Source organism: Gavialis gangeticus, unplaced genomic scaffold (genome assembly GCF_001723915.1).
Source record: "Gavialis gangeticus isolate Ggan-Ray unplaced genomic scaffold, GavGan_comp1, whole genome shotgun sequence".
Lineage (NCBI taxonomy): Eukaryota > Metazoa > Chordata > Crocodylia > Gavialidae > Gavialis > Gavialis gangeticus.
Window position 1 is genome coordinate 5,473,774 of NW_017728995.1, and position 9,557 is coordinate 5,483,330.

The 9,557-nt window shown below is 39.8% G+C and overlaps 1 protein-coding gene across 1 annotated transcript in view; it reads left to right on the plus strand.

Moving 5' to 3' along the window:
• The window catches only part of GMPS (guanine monophosphate synthase), a 94,902-nt gene that overhangs the window by 6,892 nt on the left and 78,453 nt on the right, over nt 1-9,557 (plus strand). The window contains exon 4 of the mRNA XM_019503031.1: nt 6,512-6,693. Coding sequence (XP_019358576.1) covers nt 6,512-6,693 — 182 coding nt within the window. The remainder of the gene's footprint in view (nt 1-6,511; nt 6,694-9,557) is intronic.

The following is a 9,557-nucleotide window of genomic DNA, read 5'->3' on the forward strand; positions in this document are numbered from 1 at the left end:
GCCCCGCCGGGCTCCGGGCCGCGCGCCACCGACGAGGAAGTAAAGCAGAAAGTTGAGCGTTGGCTGCGGGGCTCCGGCCGGGCAGGGAGCAGCTCGTGTTGGGCCGGGGTCGCCCCCAAGGGCCCGGGTCGGCTCTCGCGGCCAGCAGGAGCCCCTGGGCCAGAGGCTGCGCTTGCCGGCCCGCCCTCCTCGCCAGCCGTCAAGGGCGCGTGGGGCAGGGTTGGCCCCGAGGCCGATGGCTCTGGCCCGGTTCAGAGGTTCTTTGCTGCCTCTTAATTTTGTACTTCTCGCCATCTTATTTCTGGCAGAGGCTTTAGTACGTGCTAGTTCTCCCCTGGCATTTTGAGCATTTCGGAGCTGGCTCGGTTTCTGTTTATTTCTCGTTTTCTTTCCTTGTCTAATCTAGTTTGCTTAAAGCCCAGGAAGTCCTGCTCTGCAAGAATAAATGCTACAAATAGTGCCTTCCTTACTAAGGAAGCCCCTAGAGCTTGAAATTCCTAGCTGGAGTCAGATCCCTATGAGACATGCCTGCACTGTGTCCCACTGCCTGGCAGCTTTGCAGTGTGGTCTTTTCATTTGCAGCATTATTAAGATGCAGCCTCCTTGGGGTGTGAGTGTGAGCCCTGGTGAACAGCATGCCTTTTGGAATGATTCAGTGCTGTATTTTTGGCAGTAAACTATGTTCAGCTCAGCATAGTGTGGACCTTAACTCCTCAACTCAAGCAACAAGCGTGGATGGGGGACAGTCATGGAGATGGACAGTCATGGGTGTCAGTTGGCTGTGGTTACCTGGTTTTCTAATGCAATGTTGTTTTTTTCATAGCATACCAAAGGGGTTCTCCTTCACGCCTGCAGGACTCGGAGCTTGCTTCTCCTTCTCCAGACTTGTATCAGCCAGGGTTGATTTAGCTTTTTTAGAGCGTGATGCAAGATCAGCCTCTTGTGCCTTGTTCGTTCTGAGTTGTGGCAATGTGCATTTCTAGGAGATGAGTTTGGTGTTGGTTAATTTATGTTATGTTAATGTTGGGTTATTTGGTTTTGTTTGTGATGACTGATGCTTTGTTTTATTTGTGCATCTTTTAAAGAACTTTTGCTGGTGCTCTAAACATCTGATAGGTGCTTCTTGTTAAACTTTGTTAAAATCCAAGTGAACACACTTTTATAGCTGTCTTAATTCCAGTACCAGAGGAAACAACCCATCATAGAAAACCAACACAAGTCTGAAAAAGCAGACCCAGTGCTCCTTATTTTGGTTTGTGTAAGCCTTTGATTAACTGGAACTGTGGGTCCTGGTATCTCAGAAAGTCAGGTACCTAAATGTGAATTGGACTGGCTAATATTATAGTAAGGCTAGAGTAGTGTTGTAGCTGTGATGGTCCAGGAAACATGTAAGAAACGATAGGCTTTTTGGTGATTACTTTTTAATAGACCCCCTGTGTAGATGTGTAAGGGATATTGGACAACTTCTTGGGCTTCTTGCCTAATGTTAGATATTCCAGACTGAGAAGTTTTGTTAGAATTCCTCAGAAATTGTATTTGCTACTTAATCCACATATAAGTTTTGCAAGACTCCCTCCATTAAGACCATGTCCATTAAACAAAAATAAATAACAGATCTCTAATGCCAAAAAATGTGTTGATAGACTTCCATTGCTGTCAAAGAGTTAATGTAAGGCAGCTCAGATAAGGGGGTCTGGGAAGTGGGATTCAAAATCCTGTCCTTCATAGGACTGTAACTGGTGATGGCATAATTTCAGTATGTTAAGTTTAGTCTTCATTTTCAGCTTCAGGTCTCAGGATTCAGAATTTAGATTTGTCTGAAACTCTAGGCAAACCAAAGTCACGAGATGATATTATTTTGCGGTAGTGTAATTGGTTTATTTGGTTCACCAATCACAGACAACGGTGGAAATCTTTCACGTATGATGTGGTTTTTAATGTGAATCCTTGTGATTTTAAATTAGTTATCCTAAGCTGAAAAAATCCACTGTATTTTTATCTGAGCTTTTTCATAATGCCCCCCCCCATTCTTTTCTGGCCTGTGAAGGGTGTTCCAGTATGTGAGCTAAGCTGACATGTTAAAGGCTTCCCTGTATTGTTGTTTTTAAAAACATCTTCATTTTTTCAAAGTTATATTCAAAGCAAAGCCTTAAGTTAGGGAGGCTTGATTTACTGTGTGTGTGTGTGTATGTGTGTGTATTCACTAGTTCCTGTTACTGTCATCGGGCCATATTTGGTGATTAATGCACCAGTTAAGATTAGTATCCTTTATGTTTGTACTTTACAGCTACTAGCAGCACATGCCTGTGCTGTACAGGCTGTGCAGTACAGCGAACACAGGTTTTTACTAAGTTTTAGTCCAATTCTCCATGCCATTGACAAGGAAATACCTCAAAACCATGTGTAAAGGTGATATAAGCACAAGCTGACTTACTTGGCTAAGAGTTTGCATTAGAACTGTGCAGTAATTTGGGTACTGACTTTCGTAGTAACCTGAGCAAAATTACCAAAGCACTAGGCCTCAAGCATCCTTCATTGAACAGGCAAACTTTCCCAGCATTGACACGATTGCCTGGGAAATAATTTTTTAATGTTTCAGCACAAAAAATCATGGATTGTACCCCTATGCACACTGAGAAGTGTGGAATAAGTGAGGACACAGAAATGTACCTTGGCTGTACGGAGACTTGCAGTTGTGCTAAGTTAACTTGGTTGCTGGTCCCTCAGATAAACTGTCTGCTGTAGATGGAAACAGTTTTTGTGTTTGTTTTTTTACTGAGGCAAGGGAATGTAAGGTAACGTAAGGTTCCTGGTGGAGATCCCAGAGAACAGGGTTAAAACAGGGTGCTGACCTATTTAACTTCCCATCATGCAAATTCAGCACTAGCAGGCTGGTGAGGATTTTGTCCTACTTAAGTATTCTTCAGAATAGGGACTGTCTTGTGTGTTGGATGCCTAGTTCAATGAGACCTTAATTCCATTTGAGATGCTGATGTTTTGCCCGTATGTGTCACTATCTTTATTATTTTAATGACACGTCTCTGATTCTGTCATCTCAGGGGCTGTCAATCAGGGATACGTGGGAAGACCCTAGGGGGTACACACAGACAGACAGGCATGGAACGCTTCCACCCACTACCCTGCACCGCTGCCTCCCAGGAGCAGGGCTGGGATGAAGGCAGCGGCACCCCTCTGCCGGCCGCACAGGAGCTGCCCAGCCGGTTGGATTTGGGTGGGGGGGAGTGGAGTTTGCATGTGGCAGCAGGTGCCGCCACCATCCACCACCCTGTGCCACAGCTCTATGTTCGGACTCAAGCCCCCCTCCCCATCATGCCGTGTCTGCCCACCAGGGGTATGCTTATTTAAAAAAGGTTGAAAACCCCTGTGCTGTCTTAAACCAAGAAAAGTAAAGACTTGTAAACAGTTCAGGTAAACAATGACATGCCTGCATATTGTGAATGTCAGTTTCAATGTAGGAAAGAAACTTTAGAAACCTTTGCAGATGAGCATTAAATACTGAAATATTGGACTGTCTTTAAGGTGGAATGTGTTTCATAAACACGAAGAGTATCTGCTCCTAAATTCATATAGATTGACTATCTGAATTACTTGTCCCTTCCATATAAGAGTTCTATCAATGTTATCAACTGTGGAGGGAAGTGGTAAATCCTTATCAATGCTTTTAGGGAAATTGTAATGTAACAAAAGAATAATGAATATTATGGGGGGCTGGGGATAGGAGTGTCTTTTTCTTTCCACCCTCTTGCCTTCCCTGCCAAAAGCTGGAAGAGTAATGTTTTCATTCATTAAGAATAACCTGTCAAAAGCCTAAAACCACTCTTTTGCATATGTTTAAATAGAAGTACTAAGCACATGTAATCAAAACTGGCATTTTAACCATAGATCTTGGAAAATACAGATTAGCTTTCATTCTAAACCAGTGCATTCTGATATGGCTTTCTAAAGGCATAATGTTTTACTTAGCCTGGCATTGGATATTAAATGGGCTTCCTAACTCATAAGTAGGAAGGATGACCTTGAGGTTAAACACTATAGTGCTGTGTTCAGGCATGAATTTGAAAATTGACTTAAATCTCTACATCTCAGTTTCCTATTTTTAAAATGAGGAACACTTCACTGATTAGTAAGTAGCCATGGAAGAAGGAATAATATTCTACTGATAACACAGATGTCAGGTTTGTACTTCTTTGAATAAATATTCTGATCCAGAGGCTTTGCCATGGTCTTCCAAAACCTGTACAGCTTGGTTTGCGAGAGATCTATCCAATTGTTCTTCTTTTTATGTGTATATTCCACTGAAGTGTTTCTCCTAAACATAAGTTAAATAGTGCTGGTGATGTTGAGGAATTGAGAAGATAATTCTCATAGTTGGCATACTTTACCCTTAATCAGCATTTGGCAGTTTGTTGTTAAAGGGTGAATTAAATATAGTGCCATCATAATTTTTATTTTGCCTTTTATATGATTTTGGGACTAAGGATTGATGCTCTGAATCTTCTAAAAGACTACAGTAATAGTTTAATATGATCACTCTTTTTAAAAAAAAAAAAGTAATTCTTTCATAACTTTATAGATAATTAATGAGCTAACACAAGGTGGGATGGTGGGGGAAATATTTTCAAAAACATAGTAACGTATTTCTTTAAAAAAATAACAAAACTTCATGGTGTTAAATTGTATAAATAGTCAGAGTTTTGTGTGCAAATATGTGAGTATATGCAATGTAGCTTTATGCAGAAGTGGTGGTTTTATCTTGGACCAAGCCTAGAAATCACCTTGCTAAAACCCTCAGAGTTTTGATTACCACTCCAATGGAGGAACTAGGTAGCCACCAGCACAGTACTACAGTTCTAGATGTTTTAATTCAGTGCGTCTTCCACCCTTAATGAACATGAGCTTAGTTTAGGGGTCAGCAGCTCACAGCCCTTGGATCCAGCCTGCAGAGGTGGGCCTTCAGTGGCATTCGGCATCCCACACTGTCCTTGTGCCACTGGAGAGATGAGCCCCGATACTGAGCAGGTCCTGGTGCCTGCCTTCCTTCTGACCTGGGTTGGTTCATTCTGGCCCAGAGCTAGAAAAGGTTGTCTTCTCCAGCTTGGTTTATTCTACAGGTAAAATTTACTTCATCTCAGAGGCACCTGAGAAAAGCACTTTCTTTTGCTTCTTGACTCTTGCTTCGTGAAGCAAAATATAAAATATATTTTTACTTGGGAAGTCCATGCTGGTGCAACCTGGAGGAGAGGATCCAGAGTAGTAGCACTCTTCATAGAACTGAGGGGCAGTCTCTCTTACCTTCCATAAAATCTTCTATGTTGAGTCCTTTCTATATTTTTGTCTGAGGTTTCTGCAGACCACAATTAGAGGGTAGTTCGGTTTATTTGCTGCTGACAACCATCCTCTCCTGCTGCTGAACTACTGTTAAACTCTATCAAAAATAAACGTGTAGCATTAGAAAATATATATTCTGCCTGAATTGCTTTAGAGCTACTATTTATGTAACTGTTTGTTGGTGTTACACAAGAGTAAAAGACTTCCCACTTGGGTAAAATATGAAATGTTAGGAAAGGTTGATCTCTGACCAAGATTTTGGGGCAATATTTGCACTGAGTAATGTATTCAGAAAAGCTGCAGAAGTCTTTTCTTCTAAATCTGTTCCTTCGTGATTTTAAAGTTTTGTAATGCTCCCCTCCCATCTCCCCAGAATGATGATAAACTGCTTGGAATGTTGCATTCAAAATGGCTAGTGTGGGATTTTGACAATCTTAGATAAATCAAAGACTGAATCAGTATGGAGACCAAAGTAGCCTTTTCATCCTCTACAGAAGATTATTCCTAGTCAGAATCTAGAATACATTGTGGTGTGGTAAAGAAAGACAAGTTTCACCACTGACCTTGAACTATTTGAGTAGTGCAGTTAAGTCCAGTACTACTTTGCTAGGGATAAATTCACTTTTAAACCACTATATTGCATGTTAGACTTCTTATAAAAAGCTATTTTTGTGTTTCCTGGGATGTCATAGTTCCAGAGGCTAAAGTGGCAGTATTGGGCTAGATCATATGTACCACTTCTTCAGTGGAAGGAGAGGCCTTAAGTAATCCTTTTCCCCTTGGGCTTGGCCTAGTGAGTGAGCAGATGGTGTGGCAGCTCAGGAGGGGGTATTCTATAGTTCTGTGCTACATAAATCAATAGTAAATTTTATACCCATGTAAATAGCACACAGGGTTTTCCATGTGGTATATTGGTTAGCTAAATCTGGCTATTGCATGTTATTGCTGTACATAAATCCTCATGTTTTTCATTAAAATGTTTTTGCTGTCAGTAGCTCTTTATTAAAGAATTCTGTTAAGGAAACTTCCCAGTGACTCTATTTTAGCCCTTTTGATAATTAGTTTTCCAGTCAGTGTCATTTAAAAAGGCTTGCTTTGATTCTGATTCTATACAAATAGTCTAACCATTATGATAAACTACATATGTAAATATTGTTCACAGTCGGAGAATGCTGGAGGAGATCTCAAGGATGGCCAGCATCACTATGAAGGAGCTGTTGTAATTCTTGATGCAGGAGCTCAATATGGAAAAGTCATAGACCGTCGAGTACGAGAACTGTTTGTCCAGTCCGAGATCTTCCCTTTGGAAACACCAGCCTTTGCAATCAAGGAGCAGGGATTTCGGTAGGTCATTTTCTCTGTGCGTTTCTTTTACATGCGAGGACGTGTAGCTCTCACCAACAAAATCAAATGCTTGTAACATACATTGCATCTCTTACTGTAATGGTATGTTGCTTTATGTTTGTACCTCAACTTGTTAACAGAATATCTGAGTTTTAATAGGAAAAGAATCTAGCACAAAGATTTACGTATACTTTTTCATGCTATAGTTTGCTGCTCAACTTAATTTGGGAAGCAGAAGAAGTAGGAGTGTATGTACGTGTTAAGGCCAGTTCCTCTGGTGATGCAGCCTTTGAAGGAGTTGATTTTTATGCATACATAAGACTTATTAGTTCTTCCAGTTAACATATGTGTTAACTGTGACTTCAACAAATTTTAAGTAATGTTGACAATGTTTTTCTTTTACAATGTTCTTGCATAATTTTCTTTAACAGAAGTTTACGTAACATATATTTAAATTTACATCTGTGAATTAAGTATTAAACCAAAGATGGCATACTTTGCCATGTGAAACTGTTTCTGGTAAGCAAGTAAACAAAAAAAAAAAAAAATCAAGTGAAATTCCCCAGTAGTGTTTTCTAGGGGAAAAGGTGATAAACTGATTTTGGAAGGGATAGGCAAAAATGCAACAAGGTAAAAGGAGACTGAGCAAGATAGTAGGAGGTGGAAGGCTGTTATAGGCCCCTGAGGCCAGAGAGAGGTGGGGGAAAAAGTTATCCTAGTTTTAGTACCATATATTTGTCGTCTTTTTTTAAAATAGTTTTCAGGTGTATGCCTCTTTCTGATAAGTAAAAGTTGCTGTAAAAATCCTAGTAGTATTGAAGTGATATTGCCATGATGGTCCAGGAATTCTTGTGGGTGATATCTTTTATTGGATGAACTGCATGGTTGGAGTAGAAATGTATAAGTCTTAAAAATGTATACAAATCACTCAAGTTCCCATTATCATGGCCCCTTAATACCAGTTTAAAAATCCAGAAGCATGGTGCATGCATCTTACTATTGTGCTGGATAAACCATACAAGACCGATTACTTCATTGAATTTGTATTTTTCTAGCTAATAGTTGCTACTGAATTAGTAGATTGGCAGCATGATGGTGCCAGTCTGCACAAATATGAATTCACTATGGTCATTTAGAAATAAGATTTCAAGCCATTTATTTTATTAGGTTTGCAATTCTTTCCCTTTCACAAATGAAGCTGAAAAATACTTATTGCTACTAGGTCTTGCTTTTAAGATACCACAATCAAATCTTTTTTTAAAAGTGGGCATCACGTATAACCTACCTTTTTTTAAAAAGAAATTCTTGATTTGCCTAATAAGATATCACGTAGGTGTAAATTGACTTAAATTGTTTCCAAACTACACGGGGGCCCAGTTAGTGGCTTGGTAGTCTGCATGCATGCCTGTGCTTGGGGGGGGTGGTCATTTCTTTTTAAAATGAGAAGCTCCGTGCAACACTCTAACTAATGTTCTTTAAAACCACTCTATTAAGGGAGTAGTTCCGCTATCACCTACCAGGTTTGTTGCTCTGCAGATTACCTTTTTAAAACTCTACAAAATATCTTATTTCAAATGGTCACTGTTCCAAGGCTGACAAAAAATCTACAATACAATGCAAAACAACCAATAGACTTCATACTCTGGGTTTCCACCTCTGCAATCATTTGCTTAAATCTGGGTCGGGTCAACAGAGATTGAAGGTAGCTATTTGATGGTGTTTATTGATCTTTGTGATAAAAGTTGGTGCTTACTGCAATTCTTAAATGAAGGTTTCAAATACAGTGCATAGTGTCTAGCTTCCAAACTAATGATTAAATACGGTACAAGGAGTCTGACATTGTCATTCAGACTAATGATTAAATAGGAATAGAAGCTGTATTATGCTCTGATCTAAATAAAGTTGGTCCTCTGTGGCAAGCAAGATGCAGATCTGTGAGTCAGTTTGGCTAAGGAAAGCTCTCAGTTTTGCTTCCATCAACTGAATCCATTGTGTAGCTCTATAATTTAAACACTCTACTTAAAAAAACAAAAAAACCCCACCAAAAACATACACCTTGGGTGACCAGTCTCACTTTTTTTTTCCAGAGAGTGACTTTGGTATCTAAGTCACTTAACATATAACCATACAAGCAAGTTACCATAAGGTCAGCTTGGGTGCAAAATTACAGCACCTCGGCTATGCTTCAGTAACCACCAGTATGTTGTTACTCAGCTTTTCTTGGGAGGTAGGCACTCTCATATATGACACAGAAGGAGAGTACACACAGGTGCTTAATATGGCACAACTAATATACTGTAAGTTCATTCTTGTTGACCGTACAGTAACTTTTATGCCCTATCTCCATGTGTTTTTCCAAATCTTACCATGTGTACATAAAAGAGAAGGTCTGATTTGCAAGTTGTTCCATCTTCAGAACAGTAAAAACAGGGGTATTTGTACAAGGTATTGGGTGGGATTTTCTTAAGTGCATAAGTGTGTTCAGTGCCAGGCAAACTGCTATTATCAATTGCCACAAGATGCCTGATCTTAAGCAATAGGAAATTTTTAGTTATGGGAACACTTTGAGAAAAATATAAGCCTGCTTTAGTCTTCCTTTTGCATTTCCAAATAGGCAAATCAGAGAGAGAATAGGACAAAAAAAACACATAAGTAGTCACTAGCATGTTAATACATGTGTGCTATCTAAGAAGTAGATAAGCAGTCATGCAGGAATATCATTATAACTGCCTGTGTGGATGCTCTTATTCTGATACAAGCCCTTTTCTGATTTCTATAATTTTAGAAGCAGTTTAGGCTAAACTGGGAAAAAGGCATGCTCCTAGAAAATAAGTTTGTACCTGCTGATTTGGATGGTATACCAA